General features: G+C 43.6%; 1 protein-coding gene and 1 pseudogene across 15 annotated transcripts in view; both read right to left on the bottom strand.

The window, feature by feature from the left end:
- PPIP5K1 (diphosphoinositol pentakisphosphate kinase 1) overlaps nt 1-22,944 on the bottom strand; it is a 49,267-nt gene that overhangs the window by 11,970 nt on the left and 14,353 nt on the right. For 6 of the 14 annotated variants that reach the window (XR_013827220.1, XM_079914005.1, XM_079913997.1 and 3 more), the window contains 9 exons: nt 22,724-22,838; nt 22,447-22,554; nt 21,718-21,834; nt 21,397-21,561; nt 19,412-19,561; nt 18,727-18,817; nt 15,716-15,841; nt 14,936-14,998; nt 9,635-9,772 (listed from right to left, as the gene is read on the bottom strand). Coding sequence is in view for 13 of the 14 variants with exons in the window: in XM_079914005.1 (XP_079770131.1) it covers nt 9,635-9,772; nt 14,936-14,998; nt 15,716-15,841; nt 18,727-18,817; nt 19,412-19,561; nt 21,397-21,561; nt 21,718-21,834; nt 22,447-22,554; nt 22,724-22,838 (1,073 nt within the window). In the remaining variant the exon portion in view is untranslated. Of the gene's footprint in view, nt 1-9,634; nt 9,773-11,256; nt 11,449-14,328; nt 14,999-15,715; nt 15,842-18,726; nt 18,818-19,411; nt 19,562-21,396; nt 21,562-21,717; nt 21,835-22,446; nt 22,555-22,723; nt 22,839-22,944 lie in introns of those variants that run through there. The other 8 variants (XM_079914009.1, XM_079914008.1, XM_079914007.1 and 5 more) reach the window with 5 other exon arrangements.
- Nucleotides 6,685-7,599, bottom strand: LOC307181851 (forkhead box protein K2-like; annotated as a pseudogene). The gene has a single exon. The product of its transcript is annotated as a forkhead box protein K2-like (transcript).

Raw genomic sequence — 22,944 nt, forward strand, 5'->3', positions numbered from 1 at the left:
TCCCCCAGCAATGTACAAAAATTCTAATTTGTTCATACCATTACTAACACTTTTCTGCTCGCTCTTTCTCTTTTTAAATTATAGCCATCCTAGTGGGTGTGAAGTGGTACCTCATTGTGGCTTTGATTTGCATATCCCTGATGGTTACTGAGGGTGAGCATTATTTCATGTGCTTCTTGGCTATTTGTATATCTTCTTTGAAGAAGTGTCTATTTAAGTCCTTTGCTCACTTTTAAGTTGGGTTGTTTGTCTTTTTGCTGTTGAATTGTTATATTATGGACCTTTATCAGATATATGATTTGCAAATATTTTCTCCCTTTCTATAGACTGTCTTTTCCCTTTCTTTCATGTTCTTTGATGCACAAAAAGTTTAAATTTTGGTGAAGTCCAATTTATCTATTTTTTCCCCTTTTGTTACTTGTGCTTTTGGTCTAAGAATCCATTAGCTAACTCTTAAGGTCATGAAGATTTATCTTATGTCTTGTAAGAGTTGTACAGTTTTAGCTCTTATATTTAGGCCATTTATCCATTTTGAGTTAACTTTAGTACATGGTATGAGGTGGGGGAGGTCCATCTTCATTCTTTTGCATATGGGTATCCAGTTGTTCTAGCGCCATTTATTGAAGAGACAATTCTTTCCCCATTAAATGGTCTTAGCAACATTGTTGAAAATCAACTGGCCATGGAAGTATGGGTTTATTTTTGGACTCTTGATTCTATTCCATTGGTCTCTAACTTTATCCTTATGGCAATCCCACACTGTTTGGATTACTGTAGCTTTGTAGTAAGTTTTAATATCAGAAGATGTGAGTCCTCCGACTTTTTCTTTTTCAAAATTATTTTGACTATTCAGGTCCCCTTGCAATCCTATATAAACTTGAGGGTCAGCTTTTCCATTTCTACAAAAAAGTGCATTGGAATTCCAATAGGGATTGCATTTAATCCAGGTATCTCTTTGGGGAGTACTGTCATCCTAAAAATGTTATGTATTCTACATGAACATGGAATGTCTTACCATTTATTTAGGTCTTCTTTAATTTATTTCAGCAATGTTTTACAGTTTTCAGTGTACAAGTCTTTAAACTTCTTGGTTAAATTTTGCTCCCAGGTACTTTATTCTTTTGGATGCTATTATAAATGGTATTGTTTTCTTAATTTCCCCTTTGGATTGTTCATTGCTGGTGTATAGAAACACAACTGATTTTTGTGAGTTGATCTTGTACCCTGAAACACTGTTGAATTTGTTCATTAGTTCTGGTAGTTCTTTTGGGGTTTCTTTTCCATTTTCTCTATATAGGATTATGTCCTCTGTGAATAGCGACAGTTTTACTTCTTCCTTTCCGATTTAGGTCCTTTTTTTTTTTTTTTTTTTTGCCTAACTGCTCTCCCTAAAACTTCCAGTACAATATTGAATAGCAGTGGTGAAAGTGGGCATCCTTGTCTTGCTCCTGATCTTACAGGGAAAACTTTCAGTCTCTCACCACTGAGTATGATTTGTGCTGTGTTTTTGTTTTGTTTTTTAATATTTATTTATTTATTTGGCTATGCTGGGTCTTAGTTGCAGCACACAGGATCTTCGCTGTCTCGTGTGGGATCTTTGATGTGGCATGTGGGATCTTTGGTTGCAACATTTGGGCTCCTTTAGTTGTGGCATGCAGGCTCCTCTCGTTGCAGTATGCGGGATCCCTGACCAGGGATCGAACACCAGCCCTTTGCATTGTGAGCACGGAGTCTTAACCACTGGACCACCAGGGAAGTCCCTAGGGGTTGTTTATAAATGTCCTTTATAGCATTGAGGAAGTTTCTTTCTGTTCCTAGCTCAGTGAGTGTTGGGTTTTGCCAAATGCTTTTCCACATCAATTCACATGATTGGTTTTTTTGTCTCTTTGTTCTATTAATGTAGTGTATTACATTGACATGTTTTCTTATGTTGAATCACCCTTGCATTCCTGAGATAAATCTCACTTGATCATGGTGTAGTATAATCCTTTTAATGTGTACTGTTGGATTTGGTTTGCTAATATTTTGTTGAGAATTTTTTTTGTGGGGGGGGGATTGTTGAAAATTTTTGCCTCTCTACTCATAGGGGAAATTAGTCTGTAGTTTTCTTTTCTTTTCTTTTTAAATTTATTTATTTATTTATTTATTTATGGCTATGTTGGGTCTTCATTGCTGCGTGGGCTTTCTCTAGCTGTGGCAAGCAGGGGCTACTCTTCGTTGTGGTGCATGGGCTTCTCATTGCAGTGGCTTCTCTTGTTGTGGAGCATGGGCTCAAGGCATGCAGGCTTCAGTAGTTGTGGCGTGCAGGCTTCAGTAGTTGTGGCTCACAGGCTTAGCTGCTCTGCAACTTAGATGCACGTGGGAATCTTCCCAGACCAGGGCTCGAACCTATGTCCCCTGCATTGGCAGGCAGATTCTTAACCACTGCACCACCAGGGAAGCCCTGTAGTTTTCTTTTCTTAGGGTGTCTTTGTCTGGCTTTGGTATCAGGGTAATGCTGACTTCACAGAAAGTGTTTCCTCCTCTTATATTTTTTGGAAGAGGGTGAGTAGGACTGGGGCTAATTTTTCTTAAATATTTGGTAGAATTCACCAGTGAAGCCATCTGGTCTTGGACTTTTCTTTGTTGAGAAGTTTTTGCTATTGATTCAGTCTTTTTCCTTGTTATAGGTATGTTCAGATTTTCTATTTCTTCTTGAGTCGGTTTTTAGGGTTTATTTCTAGGAATTGTCCTTTTCATCTATGTTATCTAATTTGTTGGCATACAATTGTTCATGGTACTCTCTTACAATCCTTTTTATTTCTGTAAGGTCAATAGCAATGTTTGAATTGATGGCGATTAGCTTCAATAACATACAAACACTCTGTTGCTATAAAGCTCAGTCCCCACCTTGTTATTGTCATAAATTATCATATATCTTTGTACATTGTGTGCCCATTAAAACAGACATAATGATTGGTTTATTCATTTGCGTGTTGTCACATATGAAACAAAAAGACAAAAAGGGGAGCTACAAACCAAAAATACAATAATGCTGGCTCTTAGATTTATCAGTGTAGCTACTTTTACCAGAGTTCTTTATTTTTTTCTTCTTTCTTTCTTTTTTTTTTGAGTTCTTTATTTTTTGATATGGCTTCAAATTTCTGTTTAGTGTCATTTTAGCCAAAAAGCCTCCTTTTAGCATTTCTTGTAGGGCAGATCTACTACTGACAAAATCCTTCAGCTTAAAGATGTTACTGGAAAACTACTAGAGCTAAACAATGAATTTGGTAAACTAGCAGGATACAAAATTAATGCACAGAAATCTCTTGCATTCCTATACACTAATGATGAAAAATCTGAAAATGAAATTAAGAAAACACTCCCACTTACCATTGCAACAAAAAGAATAAAATACGTAGGAATAAACCTACCTAAGGAGACAAAAGATCTGTATGCAGAAAACTATAAGACAATGATGGAAGAAATTAAAGATGATACAAATAGATGGAGAGATATATCATGTTCTTGGATTGGAAGAATCAACATTGTGAAAATGAGTCTCTACCCAAAGCAATCTACAGATTCAATGCAATCGCTATCAAACTACTGCTGGCATTTCTCACAGACCTAGAACAAAAAATTTCACAATTTGTATGGAAACACAAAAGACCCCGAATAGCCAAAGCAATCTTTAGAAAGAATAACAGAGCTGGAAGAATCAGGCTCCCTGACTTCAGACTATAGTATAAAGCTATAGTAATCAAGATAGTACGGTACTGGCACAAAAACATAAATATAGATTAATGGAACAGGATAGAAATCCCAGAGATAAACCCATGCACATATGGTCACCTTATCTTTGATAAAGGAGGCAAGAATATTCAATGGAGAAAAGACAGCCTCTTTAATAAGTGGTGCTGGGAAAACTGGACAGCTACATGTAAAAGAATGAAATTAGAACACTCCCTAACACCACACATAAAAATAAACTCAAAATGGATTAAAGACCTAAATGTAAGGCCAGACACTATCAAACTCTTGCAGGAAAACACAGGCAGAACACTCTATGACATAAATCACAGCAAAATTCTTTTTTGACCCACCTCCTAGAGAAATGGAAATAAAATCAAAAATAAACAATTGGGACCTAATGAAACTTCAAAGCTTTTGCACAGCAAAGGAAACCATAAACAAGATGAAAAGACAACCCTCAGAATGGGAGAAAATATTTGCAAATGAAGCAACTGACAAAGGATTAATCTCCAAAATTTACAAGCAGCTCATGCAGCTCAATATCAAAAAAACAAACAACCCAATCCAAAAATGGGCAGAAGACCTAAACAGACATTTCTCCAAAGAAGATATACAGACTGCCAACAAACACACGAAAGAATGATCAACATCAGTAATCATTAGAGAAATGCAAATCAAAACTACAATGAGATATCATCTCACACCAGTCAGAATGGCCATCATCAAAAAATCTACAAAAAATAAATGCTGTGGAGAAAAGGGAATCCTCCTGCACTGTTGATGGGAATGTAAATTGATACAGCCACTATGGAGAACAGTATGGAGGTTCCTTAAAAAACTAAAAATAGAACTACCATATGACCCAGCAATCCCACTACTGGGCATATACCCTACCCTGAGAAAACCATAATTCAAAAAGAGTCATGTACCACAATGTTCACTGCAGCTCTATGTACAATAGCCAGGACATGGAAACAACCTAAGTGTCCATCATCGGATGAATGGATAAAGAAGATGTGGCACATATATACAATGGAATATTACTCAGCCATAAAAAGAAACAAAATTGAGTTATTTGTAGTGAGGTGGATGGACCTAGAGACTGTCATACAGAGTGAAGTAAGTCAGAAAGAGAAAAACAAATACTGTATGCTAACACACATATATGGAATCTAAAAAAAAAAAAAGTGGTCATGAAGAACCTAGGGGCAAGACGGGAATAAAGACGCAGACCTACTAGAGAATGGACTTGAGGACAGGGGAGGGGGAAGGGTAAGCTGGGACAAAGTGAGAGAGTGGCATGGACATATATACACTACTAAATGTAAAACAGATAGCTAGTGGGAAGCAGCCGCATAGCACAGGGAGATCAGCTTGGTGCTTTATGACCACCTAGAGGGGTGGGATAGGGAGGGTGGGAGGGAGGGAGACACAAGAGGGAAGAGATATGGGAATATATGTATATGTATAACTGATTCACTTTGTTATAAAGCAGAAACTAACACACCACTGTAAAGCAATTATATTCCAATAAAGATGTTTAAAAAAAAATCCCTCATCTTTTGTTTATTTGGGAATGTCTTAATTTTTCCTTCATTTTTGAACAGTTTCGACAGATATAGAATTCTTGGTTGACGTTTTTTTCTTTTAGCACTTTAAATATGTCACCCCACTACTTTCTGGCCTCTATGGTTTCTGATGAGTGCCTTGTTAATCTATTAAATATCCCTTGTATGTGACAAGCTGCTTTTCTCTTGCCACTTTCAACATTTTTTCTTTGTCTTTTGACAATTTGATTACAATGTATCTCAATGTAGATCTCTTTGCATTTACCCTTCTTGAAGTTTGAACTATTTGGACACATAGACTTGTGTCTTTATAAAATTTGAGAAGTTTTCAGCTATTTTTTCTTCAAAAATTTTTTCTGCCTCTTTCTCTCTCTCTTCTCCTTCTGGGATTTCCATTATACATACAGTGGTATGTTTTATGGTGTCCCACAGTATCTTTGGCTCTGTTCACTTTTCTTCATTCTTTTTTATTTCTTCTCCTCAGACTGGATAACTTCAACTGACCTACCTTTTCTTTTGGCTGGAACACTATTTTTATTATAACATGTTTATACATCTGCAGGTAGAAGAAAAAAGTTTTTACCCTCCATTAAACAGAATGGCTTACCCCCACCCCACCCCACCCACATCACTTGATTATGGTTATGGTTCAACAGATGCATTTTTCAAAGGATCATTTACTCATTAAGCCTCAAAGGAATTCTGTAGCCGTTCCTTGTTACTTAATAAATTCAAAATTTGTAAATGTATATTTCTTCTCCCTTTTGTTATGCTTTTACCATTCCGTACTTCAAACTTACCCTTTCCCATACTGTCTTAATTAGTGAGATCCTGCTAAACACCTAGTAAATGGCCACACTTAAAACAGACATGCAGAGGAAAAACATACACAATGTAGAGGTTTAAAAATTAAACAAATTAGGGCTTCCCTGGTGGCACAGTGGTTGAGCGTCCGCCTGCAGATGCTAGGGACACGGGTTCGCGCCCCGATCCGGGAAGATCCCACATGCCGCGGAGCGGCTGGGCCCGTGAGCCACGGCCGCTGAGCCTGCGCGTCCGGAGCCTGTGCTCCGCAACGGGAGAGGCTGCAACGGTGAAAGGCCCGCGTACCCCAAAAAAAAAAAAAAAAAAAAAATTAAACAAATTAAAAAGCTAAACAATGGAAATACTATGCACCGATTTCAAAGTGTCCTCTGAGGAGGCCTGGATTCACAGACAGCCTAGGAATAGGCTGGAAGTACAGGTGGACCACTGAAACAGGGCAGCACTGTGTTCATCTGTTTTGTATACTGGCCAGCTGGAGGAGGTATCTTTTGAAGAAAGGGTTCCTCAGGAAAAGTTTGAAAACCATCTCTGTGCAAACTTCAAAAAGATACGTATGTCAGCCTACGTATAGCTGCCAGCCCTTGTCTGCAGTCCTGTAGTAGGGATAGTTTTTCGTGATGTACGAATAAATTCCATTTAGGGTGAGTTGTTTATCAGGAGCCATCGTAATTGCTTGTACAATTAATTGTGCATAGGAATAAGGTGGCTTTGAATAATCCTTTGGGCTGTCTCCACCTGAAGCTTCCTTCTTATTTTCTGGCTGTGAGTTGTCGGCCATTAAATTGAGGTCAGATGGTACCACATGGCCCATTTTGTACCCTGAAGACCCTGCTCCCCAGGGGGCTGGATGGACAGGAGTTCACAGCACTGATGGTTCCTGTGGGGGAGGGGAGGGGGCTGATGAGGTGGGCCATGGTGTCTGGAATGTTGATGGTCAGTGGGGAGATGTGAGCCTGCACGGGCTTCACCAGGGACTCGGGCGCTTCCTGTTTCTCCCTCTCCTTGCTGGACAGGGCAGTGAAGGTGAGTGATCTTGACGTTTGTGCTTGGGAACCTGAATGTGCACATGCGCGGCAGCTGCAGCGGCGGCACCCCGCGCCTTTGGAACACGCCGTCCACGCACATGCCATTCTTGCCAAGGCAGCGCAGGTAGAAGTTGCCACCCGCATCGGGCCCGGGCTGCGCCGACGGCTCCAGGGCCGCCCCAGGATGGCCGCTGCCGCCGCCGCCCGGGGGCGTTAAGATCTCGAGGTGGCGCTGCAAGATGAAGCTCGAGTGGCCCATGCTCACGTCCACCGAGCCCTGCGACAAGTTTCGCCCGATGGTCACCGAGCGCTTCTTCATCAGGTACTCGAACTTGCAGCCCTCGAGGCGCGCCACTGCCCAGCCACCCGGTGGGGACCCGACCGCCCCCAGCGCCGCCGCCCGCGGGAGGCCCGCCCACGCCCGGCAACACCGCGGCCGCTGCCATGGGCCTGCGAGGGCCCGGGCCGCCTTCCAACGCCGCCACTGAGCTGAGGGCCGAGTGAGGCCGAGGGCCGAGCGAGGCCGCCGGCCGGCGAGCTGCAAGTGGCGGCAAGGGGCGGGACACACGCAGCGTGCCAGCGTCAGGCCGTGACTGACGGCGGCGCCCGCCTTGACCTATCTTTAAGTTTGCTGATTTTTAATTCTGCCTGCTCAAACCTTCTAAGAAGTCCTCCAGTAAATTTTTCATTTCTGTTATTTGCTTTTCAACCCCAGATTTTCTGTTTGGTTCCTTTTAATATATATATATTTTAAAAAATAAATTTATTTATTTTTGGCTGCATTGGGTCTTCCTTGCTGTGCCCAGGTTTTCTCTAGTTGCAGTGAGCAGGGGCTACTCTTCGTTGCAGTGTGCAGGCTTTTCTCATCGCGGTGGCTTCTCTTATTGTGGAGCACAGGGCTCTAAGCGTGTGGGCTTCAGTAGTTGCAGCACACGGGCTCAGTAGTTGCAGCACGTGGGCTCAGTAGTTGTAGCATGTGGGCTCAGTAGTTGTGGCATGCAGGCTCAGTAGTTGTGGCTCACAGGCTGTAGAGCACAGGCTTAGTAGTTGTGGTACACGGGCTTAGTTGCTCCGTGGCATGTGGGATCTTCCCGGACCAGGGATCGAATCCATGTCCCCTGCATTGGCAGGTGGATTCTTAACCACTGTGCCACCAGGGAAGTCCCCCAACTCCCTTTTTTTTTTTTTTTTTGAGATGATCATATGGTTTTTTTCTTCTTCCATTTGTTGACATGGAGTATCACATTGATTGATTTGCATATATTGAAGAATCCTTGCACCCCTGGGATAAATCCCACTTGATCATGGTGTATGATCCTTTTAATGTGTTGTTGGATTCTGTTTGCTAGTATTTTGTTGAGGAGTTTTGCATTTATATTCATCAGTGATATTGGTCTGTAATTTTCTTTTTGTGTAGTATCTTTGTCTGGTTTTGGTATCAGGGTAATGGTGGCCTCATAGAATGAGTTTGGGAGTGTTCCTTCCTCTGCAGTTTTTTTGGAAGATTTTGAGAAGGATGGGTGTTAGCTCTTCTCTAATTGTTTGATAGAATTCACCTGTGAAGCCATCTGGTCCTGGACTTTTGTTTGTTGGAAGATTTTTAATCACAGTTTCAATTTCATTACTTGTGATTGGTCTGTTCATATTTTCTATTTCTTCCTGGTTTAGTCTTGGAAGGTTATACCTTTCTAAGAATTTGTCCATTTCTTCCAGGTTGTCCATTTTATTGGCATAGAGTTGCTTATAGTAGTCTCTTAGGATGCTTTGTATTTCTGCAGTGTCTGTTGTAACTTCTCCTTTTTCATTTCTAATTTTATTGATTTGAGTCTTCTCCCTCTTTTCCTTGATGAGTCTGGCTAAAGGTTTATCAGTTTTGTTTATCTTCTCAAAGAACCAGCTTTTAGTTTTATTGATCTTTGCTATTGTTTTCTTTGTTTCTGTTTCATTTATTTCTGCTCTGATCTTTATGATTTCTTTCCTTCTACTAACTTTCCAACTCCATTTCTTAAAGGCTGTCTTTCCCCTAGTATTTTTAAATGCTAACTTCAACTATTTCTGGATTTTCTACTTTGTTTGCTTGGTCTCTGTTTATTCATGTACCAATACTACACTGTTTTTATTATAGAAGTTTTATAAAATGTTTTAAAATCTGGTAGGGCCAGCATGACTTCACTGCTCTTCTTTTCAAGATTTCCTTGGCTATTCTTGCTTGTTTTTTTTTTTTTTTTTTTTAATGACAACTTCAAAATCAATTTGTCTGACTTTAGAAAAACAGTACTATTTTTACTGAGATCACATTAAATTTATAAGTTAACTTTGGAAGGAGTGATCGTTCTATGCTTTTGAGTTAACCTATGCAATTAAACATTTTTTCAAGTCTACTTTTTCAGAGTGCCTATCTTTTTAATTTATTACTCATGTTCTAGGAAGCATGGGAGTGGGGGCAGAGATAGTGGTACAAGATAAGAGTATTCTCCATACCTGCAGATGCCTGTGCTTGGGCATCAGTGTGGCGCTGGCAGACTCTACTCAAGAATTCACTCACTTGACGCAGGGAAAGGGCATTATGCAGTGTTTCCAGGGGGTAAATGGTAGGCACCATGGAGCACCCTTCAAATCCTGTTAGAAAAGAGATGGGCAAAGTCAATGTTATTCCTGCTGGATATACCCCAACTGGCCAAGGAAGCATGGAGGGTCCCTGAGAACCATCAGGAGTGTCTGTGGCTTTTGGAGTGTGGGGTATCCAAGATTCTCAGGAGAGGGAACTCTTTAGAGCCCCTACAGGAGTCTATTTCTGTCACCTCCAGATTTTCTAAAAAGTCTTCCTGCTAAGGCCTCTGGGTGAATCAAATCACCTCTTATCCTACCTATGGAAAGCCTGCAATATTCCATGGAAAAATCAACAGAATCCCAATGAGGTAAGCACCTACACTCCTCTTGTACTTTCTGGGGGAAATAAAACAAAGGTCCAGAGGTAAGGGGTGAAATTGTAGGTCTAAATGAGAGGTAGGGAGGTCATGGAGCTGGGAAAAAACAGCAGATTTCAGGGATCATGTACAAGAGAACCAGATTACGGAGGAGGGCTTGGGATCTGAGGAGGGGTTCATGCAGATTTAGGATATGGGTAGAAAGGCTAGAATATTGGAAGCAGGAGGGCATGCAATACACATGAAGCTCAGCTCAGGAAAACCGCATGTATGAACAGGTTGGGGGATGGAAGTTCTTTCTTGGTTATTTTCATCACTTCAAAGCTTCTTTCCTCTGCTCTCACTGAAGACCCCAGACTTGCTAGTATTTCTCTATTCCTTCAGGAAAATGAGGCAAACCCCCTAGAAAAAAGAATAAATACCGATTCTCTGCTCTGAACCCAACAATTCCAATGTAGATCTACATTGTAGGGTGAAGGGTAAACCTAAATGTGTAACTCTAATCCCAGGGCCTGTTGATGAAAAAAAAAATGCCCCCATTAGAGGATCAAGAAGCATACATCTCAACCACTTTTTTAGTCCCCAATATTTCCTATGCTTCCTTTATATCTCCTTAAATGGATTAAAGGTAGGCAGGACAGCAATATCTATTCAAGACACAGCTTCCTGTCTGACAATGATTAAAACCTATATAACTAAAAAGGATTATACCTGACCATCTTCTAACCTTCAGCCCTTGTTTTCTTCAAGTATTCAATTGAGACCTCTATGCCTCAATTTCCCCCTGTACTCTAGTGGCAGGAGGGCAGGAGAGGTACAGTCTCCAGCTTCTCAGAACTGCTAGAAAAACACTTGGATTTGAAGATGGTGGTAGTAGAGGGTCATAGAGATAAGAATAGATTCCAGGGCAAGAGACTACTCCTGTACCAAATAGCACTGGGAATAGGTAACATTAGGAGGCAGTGAGGAAGGAGAACAGGAAGGGGAGGAGCAGCCAACGCTACAGCTACCAGGCAGCCTGGCCCCAATCCCATCCAAGCAACTAAATGCAAGTCACATAACCTTAGAGTAAATAGGAGAAAGGAATAGGTGGGCTCTCCTGCCAAAAGTGCAAGAAGCAAAGCAGTCAGTCCCAGCCAGGGTAGTGGCAGCAGCCAGCTTGGTGGCAGGGGGTACCGTAGAGGCACTCAGGATCATCCTGGCCTGAGCGCAGCCAGTTCCGGAAGAGGCGCAGGTGGTAGGAGCACTGGTGCAGGTGATGCGCCAGCGTGGCATCCAAGGAGACTGGCCAGCCCCCTGTGCAGTCAGAGGAAAAACTGCGCAGCAACCGGACCACAGGGTGCTGGTCATCCAGCAGCTCTTGGAGGGGTTGGGGGAACCACGGCAGGAAGCACAAAGATAAAGAAAGAGAAGAGGGAGAGACAATAAGGGGGGTACTGGATGACATAAGCATTCCTGGGAGGTGGGGCCACTCAGCTCCAAGGTGAGGTAAGAGAGAAGCAGAGATGGTCAGAGCCACAGGACATGTCTTGCAGGGGAGAAGAGTATTGGCATCATGCTAAAAGAAGTCTAAAAGAAGTGAGTCTAGAAGAAGGGGCACGTGAGACCTCATCATACAGCAGGCCCTCTCCTTTCTCGTTGTGCACAATTCAGTCAGTGCTTGCAGACAGCAGTCACATCGTTCTGGATGGGGTGAGCTGGCAGTTCTGTAGCTAGGAACTCCAGTGTCCCCAATCATTCTTGGGCAAACCCTAGTTAGGGCTTGTTTCTCAAACAAATGTATTTATGAGGTTGGGATAGAGATGAAAAGATTTGAAGTCACTCAGAGAAGAGGGTCAAGAGTGGTATACGTTATCAAGATAAAATTTGAAGCTAAAAAAGCTCCTGAGGACTCAGGCTGGGCTCCCTGGACCAGACTTTAAGATAGCCACAGACAAGGCTTCTGTTAGGTAACTGACGTAGATTAGCAGGAAACCAGGTGTCCTTTAAAACAGCATGTAAAAAACGGAATCAATATGTGAAAATGCCAATATTGATTAATTATCCTTCATTCTTGTTCAAATACATAGACTTTTAAAAAAACGTTTGCATAAGTCTTAAGGGACACTGTATCAATTATAGAAGCCAAAAGAGATAATTTTATATTTTCTTCCCACTGCTGGTGAGTTTAACTGCACTTTGTTCAGCTAGACGAGTGGAAAAGCTTTAATCCGAAACTACTTACTATCTTAGCTGGTTGGCAAACTTTGTGGATATATGTGATTCAGCTGCAAATGGTTGAAGGCAGTGAAAGGCATGTGGAAGGGGGTTTAAGAGGAACAGTAGGAAAAAGATCTTGGGGAAGAGGTACGGGGTCTTAACTGATAACAGGAATATGGTACAGAGAAAGTAGGATCAAGGTAGCTGAGGATGACTGCTCAGAACCCCCAGACCAGAATGGGCTCCACAGGGTGATCCCATGAGACTATGGTTTCCAGAGACCTTAGTCTGGATGTCAAGAGAGATTTCTGTACCAATGGTCATACAGTTGTGTGGGTCCCTAGAAGAGAATGAGCTTGGCAGATCGGGTGGGTACACTCTGACATTCTGGATGAGGGAGAGACACAGTCTCTTTCCCACTATATTAGTTCACCTTGGTAAGTTCAGCATGCGGTTTACTAATGGGCCATACTTATATACTTGATGTAGTCACAGGATGTGACAGAAGCTTATCAGGAATAGAGGGAGGGATGGGCTGAGGGGTGTTCTCCCATCAAAGCAAGGAAGTAGCACTGCCTTGCCTCCTTTCCAAAGCCAGGTCCAGTTCTTCCAGCTGCTATTTCAAAGCCACACATCATGGCAAAGAGATGGTGGTGATGGACAGTAGGCTGGCACATTGTTGTGACTAACCTGCTGCAAGCAATTGCAGACAGAGCATCCACTCTGTAATTGCTGGGTCAGTCCAGTAACATTTGGCCATGGGGTAGAGCCTTCATATTGTCCTCAGGGCCAAATTAAATCTAGATGATCTTCAGCAAGAGACATAATAGCTCCAAATCTTTTTCTCCTAGATTCCTGCTTCTCAGGCACTTTAGCCTCCAAGCTCAAGTACAAGAAGAACAAAGGCCAGCAGAGCCCTGAGGTTGTGTGCAGGGTGCTGGAGGAGATCTTGAATTTACTCTCTTGCACTATAATTGTCCAGGTCTTTCTTCCTCTCCCCCTTTTGGTAGAATTAATTCTTCTTTACTGGTGAGGCTGCTAACCAAGCCTTCAGGGAACGAGAGGTATATAGGCTTGAGGATCTGCTTTAGGAATTTGGATCTTTTCTCACAGAGCCTAAGAGTTAGGAGAGTTGTGATTTAGCTCTGATGTCAGGGGCCCAAGTTCCTAGTACCATCTTCTGTTCCCTAAGTAACAAGTCTCATAAGTCCAAATCCCAGGCTGTAGTGTTGGGGTTGGTGCCTGAGGGTCTACTCTGGAGATGACTGTGGCATGAAGGCCAGAAGAGCTTGAAGCTAACTGTGCAGGCAGTCACGCCACTCTGAATGGGAAGCTCCTGTCACAGGCACAAACAGGAGTGCAGGTGGGGGGTAGGGGTATAAACTGAGCAAGTATAAGCTAGTCAACATAGGGAGATTTCACCAGTGCCTAATGGAGATGTATGGCCTTACTGGGCTAAAATCTAGCAGCTGCCACTGTCTAAGGAGCAGGTGATCAGCACCTAGAGTTTTTTCAGCCAGGAAGCCAAGCTAATTTTACCTCCCTCAGAGTCTTAGCTCTTGAACAGAAGAAAATCGTATCTAACAAAACTGGATTTACCTTGAAGACAAGATACAATGCGGAGAGGAACTAAGGATATAAAGGATAAAGCAAGGAGTAAGTCCTGGATTCCTCTGCCATACCCTACAAAGAGACCACAGCCCTTCAGTTTTGGGTTTACGCAAATCTCTAAACTCTCCCACCTTAGTGTGGGCAGACCCTGTTCTTCAGTATTCTTGAAATATTATTTATTCCTAAGCTCCCCCGGAATATCCAGTAGACATCTCAACTCTTCACTTCCCCTTCTCGGAGACTGCAGTGCCATAAGTAGGCTGGGGCTGCATGGAAACCACATGGAAACCCTCAAGGCACAATTCTTTTTCCTTTACCTACCACGTCCTACTCCTTTTGTTCTTTCTTGTATCCCAAATCAATCTGGACTCCTGTTTTCTAGGCTCAGACCCTAGGTTAGTAGTGACGTAAAGCAGATGTCAGGAGCACAAGAGCCACACAAAATACACACAATGGGAGGAGATAGGAATATGGAGATGGAAAACAATATACCCAAGACTAATGTCTTTATGGGTAGGCTTGGGAACTGGGAACTGCAGCACTGCTCCAAAAGGGAAGCAAACTAGTCATCCACTCCAACAAAAGAGCTGGTGAAAAAACAGGAAGATCAAAATTACGTAAGCTGAGGAGTTGGGGAAACAAATAGAGAGAAGAAATGGGGATGATATAGGTAATACTACGCTCCTTCTAAGAAGGGGAACCATTATCATGTTTGTACAAAGCCTGGCAGTCATGTGATGGGAAAGAAAGAGGTTTAATTCATGTTTCGGTGATGATGCTGAAAAAAGTGACACAATGGTGATGATGGTGACCATGGAAATAAGACCTTGAGTGGCCCCAGGAATCGGGCAGCCAGGCTGCAGCCAAGGCTAAGGTCTGTCACAACAAGTGATATATCCCAAGAGCGACAGTTAGTGAGTGGTTCAGAGACAGCAGGGTGTGAACACAGTGGAGGGAGAGGGAAAGTCAGTGTCAGAACTCAGAGGTTAAGTGTCTGGAGGTGACATGGTGAGGAGGAATGACGTTGAGTCAGAAGCAAACGTACCGTTAGTCGGATGCTTTGCAAACGACACAGAAAATCGTTTTACGGCCGGGACAAACAAGAGCTCTGGGGAGAAAAGACATCACGGGGATTATACCCACCGCTGTCCCCACCCTCTGCTCTGGAATTTGCTCACGATATACTCTGTTCTTTACAGTTAGTATACGACCTGCTCCCACCCCCGCCCCTTAGATTCCTTACTACCACATTTCACTCTTTTCCTTTGGATAATCTCCTCTCAGGAATCCATGTGTCATCTCTACCATAATACGGTCCCACAAACAACCCTAATCTCACCACCACATCCTCTTTCTGGTCATTTACAAAGAAATAAAATCTTTGTAGAAACTTTCATCACTTCCCCCAATCTCTTTCCATATCATTTTTCCTGCCTTGGCTGAACAACTTCCCCATCCCTGATTTCCTAGATCTTAATTGAGGCTCTACTGCATTCTTCCTGACCGTGGATCATCCTCCTTGGTCCCTACCCCTACAGGCCAGAATCCAGGAAAGAATACAAAGGTGGAGTAAATTGATGTAGCAGGGCTGTATGTGGCTGATTATGAAGGGATAAGCATAAATAAGTAGTATTTGTATGGCGAGAGGGAATGCAAATGGAGGGGTGGATGGGGTCTTGGTTGCTTCTCCCCTCTATAACTGATGCAGAAAACTTGTCGTAAGGCTAGTGTCAAGCGCCATCTTAAGCGTGAATTGTTCTTGAGCTGTGTCCTTGCTGGCGGACAAATGAAGAAAAGAGTTGCCCCCCAAAACCCACCCACATACCATCTCGGTGCTTCAGACTGGCAGGTGGTAGCTTTTTGCCTTGGCTGCGGGCGTAGTCCTGAAGATTCGGGGCGCTGGAGGAGCCGCCCAGCACTGTGGTGCTGAACAGCCCCGTGCACTGTGAGCCTGCAAGGCCGGGAGTGCATTAGTAGCCACGCAAAGCTGCAATTACCACACAGAAGTACGCACGATTTCACATGACAACATCAGGACACACACACATAACCATTCAGAGCCACCACCACGTGGCCACTTCACATAACCACAAACAGCTTTCACTACTGTCCACAGCCACACTGGGCAAGCAAAGTGAGGATGCTCCTGAAAGTCTACTTGGCAGATACAAGAGGCCACTACAAATACAGGGTTAGTCATATTAGGGGACTCAAAGCTACTGAAAGGGATAAACTATGCTCTCTAGGTGGCTCTCAGGAATGCTCAAAGAATAGGTAGATTCCTCTAGATCTCCCTAGATTTAATTCAATGCTCCTTATGCTGGATATAGGGTTTGAAGAACCCAGAAATCGACTCCCTTATTTGTTTAAAAGGAAAGAAACTTTGACTGAAACTAGAGACTAAGTTTAGAGTACTCAACTCAAATTCAAAGTTCTCATAAGTTCCAATTCCTCCTAAGTTTTTCATCCAGCGTTCCCTCCCTTCTATTTTCCCTTAGGCCTTTTTACCTTTCCCAAGAAAGTATGAGACTCACTGAGTTTTTGAAGCTGGAATGGATTCAAAGATCATCCAGTTCAGCCTTCGTACTTTAGAGATGAAGAAACTGACATTCAAAAGGGATCTCATTTGTTCAAGGTCATACAGTTTGTTAGGAGCTAAGCTGGACTAGAATCCAGGTGTCCTGACTCAGGATCAACTGTGTTCAGTTAGAAAAGAAATAGTAATTTTTTTCATCAAGAAGAAACAGAGCATTGTTTCTGAAGTGAAAATGGACACAAATTGAAAGGCATGTGAAGGGTCAGGTGATTATACGCAGAACATGCCTACTAACCGCTGAACACCCTACTCAGGAGAACCTCGTGAGCAGAAAACAGCAAAAAAGATGTTTTTTCTACTCTCGAAAGTTTATTGTCTTGTAAGTCCTATGCTCAAAGCCAGATGCCCACACACATAAGTTCAAAGAAAGCAAAGAGAACTCTTGACAGTAAGTGGAGTAAATAAAACTTGAAAAATCCCTGAAGCAAATAAATCAAGCTAGTCACTGTCCCAAGTATCTGATCGACAGTAGGGTTGGGACTCCCATGGTCCCGTCTCCTACTATAGCCCACAGGAGAGAATGGGCAGGAGGAAACAAGATTAACACTCCAGTTTGTGGGATTTTCTCCTCTACTTCCAAATCCATCTTAGCCAAGACCCTGGGTTTGACTTGGGAACTTAACATTCATAGGGGAAATGGACAGAGTGGAGATGTCAGTTTCCTTTGCGCCCACAAAGAGGGGATATGGTTTCAGGGGTCCCAGCATTTCAGGGTCACCACATAAATCAAGAAGTTCAGATGGCTGATAATTTCCACCCTGGAATTAAGGACCACTCCTCTGTGCAGCAATTTCTCCTACGTTTCATGTTCAAACAAGCTCAAGAATAGAGTTCCAGAGAGAAATAATGGTTGCTAAATATGTCTGCTTTTTTCAGAGAAGCTGGAACTAGCTGGCTGTATCCCAGCCCACCCCCAAGCTTTGTTCTACATTTACTTCCTCCACGAAATAATTTTCTGGCATAGTCCCACCAATCCTGCCGTGTCCAGTCTTGGATCATCTCAGGGGGTAGTCTTTACCTTACCACCACCATCTGTCAACCAGACTCATGCCTCTGCCTTGTTCTTGACAGCACTCCCCCTTAACTGGGCCAGACACACCTATCCTCTTTCTCACCTACCTGAAACCTATTCTCTTCTGGGGTTTCTGGGAAAAGAAGTCCATATTCACAGATCTAGACATTTGTCATTTATTTTTCATGCACCAAACCATCTACCTCATTTTAGGGATGTAGAAGGCAATCTACTCCCATAAACTTAGCCTGGAAAATTACCAAAAACCTTTCTTCCCATTTCTGGTCCAAATGCTGACCGTTCTGGGGCCAAGAAATTGGGTGCCAAGGAGACCTTTCTCTTTCAACAGAAAAATGAAAGGAGCTAAATGGAGAGAATAATAGGACAAGATAGAAAGAGCCAGGGGACCCAGTCTAGACCCCACACCACTGTCTCTACCTGCCAGTTCTGGTTAATGGCTCACAGGTGCTGTGTTCAAAGATAGTCCCTCCCAAGGACCCCTCCCCACTCCCAAAGAATACAATACCCTCTGAGGCTTGGTCCTTCCTGCAGTCTGTGTTCTTAGGAAAGGTTGAATGATGTTCTCCACCCCTCTCCAGGAATCAACAAAATCAAGAGACATTCCCTCAAAGTCCTGAGAGAAGCCTCTGCCACTACACCAGTCTCAGATTTGTCCCTCAATTTTCAGGAAGGAAGGAAGAAGAATTACAGGATTAAAAGAGGATGAAGGGGAGGGCACGGAGGTAGGAGGGGTCAGAGCAAGGATGTAATAAACACAGGTCTCAAAGGAAGACATGGCACAAGTTCTCCAAATGAGGAATATGACCGTTATTGAGGGAAGGGAGCGTCTCACAAGTGCCTCTATTTATAGCTTTGTCTCTGATAACTCTGAAGAGTCAGAGTCTCCACGGAACCTAAATGTCTGGGCTAGACTGAAGGGACAGATAAGGAATAAGAGGGGAAGCCAGAAAAATGCCCTTTAGCCAGAGAAATGGGGGTTGTGTAGTAAACCAAAAGACAGACACCTTCCTGGAATGCAAACAATTATCTGGGATCAAAGTTCACACCTACATGTGGCTTCTCCCAATTCATCCTCCCTAGCCCCACCCAACAATTCCACTGACTAGATGACCCCAACTCCCATGACTAAGGTTCTCCACAATAAAACTCTAAAGAACAGACAGACACCCCTTCCCAACAACAGATGAGAGATGCTGGAAAACCATACCTAGGCCACTCTGCTTCATCTCCGTTGGTGGCCGTGAAGATGAAAAGAGTCGGTAGCCACCAGGCCTCGAGGATGAAGTCTCAGAAAGCACCTGGAGAAGAAGGATTCTATGTTAATTACCGTTTTGCCACCTCAGCTGAGAAGTCTAAAACCCAGGTCCTGAATTCCTGCCCCTACAAAACCAAGCAATGTCAGGAAGTTTAAGAATTTTTATGAGGAAGAGGAATGCAAAGTCTAAGAGTACACTTTACAGAGGAAACTGTCCAGGGAATCCTTCTATACTAGAAAGCACTTCTATTTCCAAGATGCCTGTCCCTACAGCCCTCTAATCCCAAATCTGAGAAATCATTATTCAACCATTCTCAGTGCTTAGCAGGGCAGGGTACCTTAATCTTTTATATCCCTCCACAGAACTCAGAAAGCAAATCACAATAGCTCAGCCACAATAAGAAGTCTGGCTGCGCTCTCTTCTTTCCATGGGACAGCTGTGGCTACGGCAGCCATACTCAGTTTCTTATCTGAACCGAAAGCATAACCCACACCACACACACACACACACACACACACACACACACACACACACACACACACACACACACACACACCCCTCAACAGTGTTCTGAGTCCCTAACTCCCAAAAGGCAAAGATAGAAGCAATAAGGGAAGATGAAGTATGGAGGGACACCTGTGTGCAGGATGCCAGGTGAGTGGTGGACACAGCCCGGGGCTGTAGGCCGATGGCTGGGGAAGGCCGGGGGAGGTCCCCTGACCTCCGGCGGCGCCGTCCCCGCAAGGGGATCAGGTCCAGGTTCCCCGTGCACTGCATGTTCATGACCTGCAATCAGACCGGGTGGAAAGCCGGTCACGGCTCCTTACACCCCCAGGCTCCCCAAAGCCCTGGGCCCATTGGGCAGAGGCAGTTGTAAGGCTGGAGAGGATGATTGCCTAGGGCACAGCTGCTCTGAAGGTCACAGATTTTGTATTCTAAAGCAGTCCAAAAATATAAGATGACAAGAGGAGAAGAAGGGATGGAAAGAAGGGTCATAGTTGATAAGAATAAGACTACCAATGCCTGTACTTATAGAACATGGAGAGGAAATATTAATATTAAAAGGTTGTATGACCAAAGAGTAGAGAGAAGATTTTCTTGCAAAGCTGAGGAGCATATCTTGGGCAACCATCATCCTGGGTAGCCATGGTATAAGCAGCACTAGTAACTGAGAGGAAGAAATCTGATTACAACAGAAAGCTTCCTATAGGCCTGAAAGAAGTCAATTTCATCAAGTCTGAGAGATGATACACTGAGAGCTCTGCTTTGCCTGTCTCTTGACTGCTTAAATCAGAAGAAAAAAGGGGGTCCAACATAATAGTGCCAGAGACTGGCAGACGATGTGAATGGGGAAGACACTGGATGTGGAGGAGCAGTTTATTAATGGAAGATCATATGTCATTCTGTCCATTTGATCTATTCACGTGAGTCTGCAGTATACTAATGTACTATGGATACTAAGTTAACTTACACCTCAAAGAAAATATGACGCATACCCCACCTAAGGAAACTCTGAGTATTCATGACCTCAAGTCCATCTTAAAATAATCAGGAAGAAAAGGATGAGTCTAGAAGAGAGACTGCAGTTTGTCTTCTCAGCATTCTCCAAAATCTGAACCATAAACCTTTGTCTGAACCTATGTAAGCTAGTTATAGATTCTTCTGAGATATTTCAAAATGGAAAGACCAATTCCTTTAAGACAGAGAGCAGGCACCAAGCCAAGTGAACAGATTCATCTGTCAAAGCAGGACCCAAAATAGACAGTCATGGTCCCTGAGACAGGGATAAATCATGGGGTCAAAAAGAGTGTCATTGGGCCAAAGAGGGAAAGGATCTCTCCAGGAAAAGACCAAAACTTTGGTTTTTACTCCAGGACACAATGTGAGATTTACAACAGTCCTTTTTCCTCTAGGCTAGAGAAATAGAACCAGAACTAGGAGAACCCAGGCCCAGACTGATAAACCTCATCAGAACAAAGGGGAGATAGATAGACCTCGAGACTTGATTCCCTTTCTGGGATGAGAGTATAGATAACCCTAAAGGGGTTAAATTAAAGTGCCATTTTTAGTAAAGTGATATTTACTACAATCTGAGCTTTAATATTTACCCAAGACAACAAAGAGATGGAGGGGCCTGGCCTTCAATATCAACTGTATTGTTATCATTGTTACTGTTTACTAAGCATCTATATGGTGAGTATTACTTATATTTTACAGATGAAAAAAATTTAGTCTTGGAGAAGGTACCTGTCCAAGATCACACAGCGTCTGATTATCAGACCAGGATTTTAGCCCAGAGTACACGCTTTTCTACTATATTTCCTTTTAAAGAACTGCCTTCTCAAATTCATCCAGAGGCCTCCTCCTCAATCTCATCTCTAAAAGTCCTTATCTCTCAGGCACCCCTCACTGGCATCTCTTTAACCTCAGAAGTAGCAACCAGCTTAAAGGAGCTTTCCTGGGAGACCAGCTGTGAAAGAGAGATTAAGTAAAACATATCCATCAGGGGCAGGAAGACTCTGTTTAAGGTCCTAAGAATTCCACTGAGGGGATTCAGAGATTCATGGATATTGTCCTATGAGCACTTCCACCACTTCTTTCTCCCAAGCCCCTCCCATTACCTCCATGGAGCCGGCTTTTCGGTTACGAATGAGGGGTGATCTCTTTGGGAGGCCAGGGCCCTCAGAGGGCTGGGGTGAGGTCTGCAATGCTCCGTCTGGCTCATCTGATGCCTTCCCCGGGCACAGGTCCTCCATGCTGCCTTGGTCTGTTTTCATCTCCTCATTCTACCCAACAACAGGCATAGACAGGAGAGGTGTTAATGGTCTCCAGCCTCCTAATCCAATTCTCCCCAACCCTTTTAACCTCCCTGTACTGTTTCCGAGTTTCCCATCACTTGGCTCCTAAATCCTCCAGTCCCAAATCCCAGCACTCTGACCCACCTCAGAAGAGGCTGGACGGAATCCACAGCCAGTTGGGGCACTGCCTTCTTCCTCGACACCTTTCACTCCAGGGCTGAAGTGCAGCTCCACATGGAACCGCTCCTCTGATAAGGGATCCTTTAGGGCATCACCAAATGAAAGGGCAGTTGGAGAAGCTGGACATGGTGGTGGAAGACCAGGCAGGGACAACAGAGAGGAACTCAAGAGGACACATCCTCCCAGGGCTCAGGTTTCAGTGTCTTACACCCCTCTACAGTAATAGCTCCCTTTAACTACAGTCTAGTGTTACGGGATGCTCATACTCTCAACCTCCCCAGGACTTGCCAACTTCCAGTTCTACAACGGTCCCCCTCCCTATCCATCTCCCACAGGAATTCAGCTTTGCTACAGTGCATACAGCAGCACATTTAAAGATATCTTTGTGGAGCCAGATGAAGAAGGTATATGTGTAACAATGTTTGAGAGAAAAAGACTCATTGTAACATTGTTCAAATTCCATACCCTCCCTAATGCCAGAGCTATGTTCTCTGGTATCTCTCTGGCTCAACACCAACCCAAAACATGTTTTCTGTTCCAGGAGGAACCTCCTGGATGTTCTCTATCATGCTGCACCTAGGTACCACACCTAACTGGATTCTACAGAATCTAAGCATAAAAAAGTTTTTCCCTAAAAGGGGATGGAGAAGAAAGAAGGGGGCCTCTCCTCACCCCGCCCTGTTAGCTCCTCACCCGTGTGTTGTCTTCATAAAGCATGATGACAATCTGGGTCATGTAGTTGAGCTCTGAGATGGCACTAAGATAAGCCAAAGCTCGCTGCCATTGTGCATCCTTGGTCTCCTACCGAACACAAGAAGAGGTAAGCTAATGCCCAAGGACGAGGGAGTCAGGGAATGGGCAGGGAGACGAGGAGAACAGAGGAAGCTTGCAGTAATAAAGAAGCATGAGGAGGAGAGTAAAAGAACGCTGGGAAAAGATGTTCATAGGCTGAAGGAAAAAGGATCCTTACATCAAGAAGTCCCCCATAACGGAAGACACTGAGTAGGGAGTGGACGTGGCTTTCACTGGTGAAGTAGAGACGTGTTCGAACATGGCGGCCTGGGGAGAGCACTCCTCGGGAGTACCTGAGACAGCAGCTAAGTCACTCACACTGTCAGCCAGTCCTCTTCTCAGCCCTCCACAAACTCCCTCCTCCCGCCTCAAAGACTTCTCTCTCTTTTCCACCCCAGG

This window comes from Stenella coeruleoalba (assembly GCF_951394435.1).
Source record: "Stenella coeruleoalba genome assembly, chromosome: 2".
Classification (NCBI taxonomy): domain Eukaryota; kingdom Metazoa; phylum Chordata; class Mammalia; order Artiodactyla; family Delphinidae; genus Stenella; species Stenella coeruleoalba.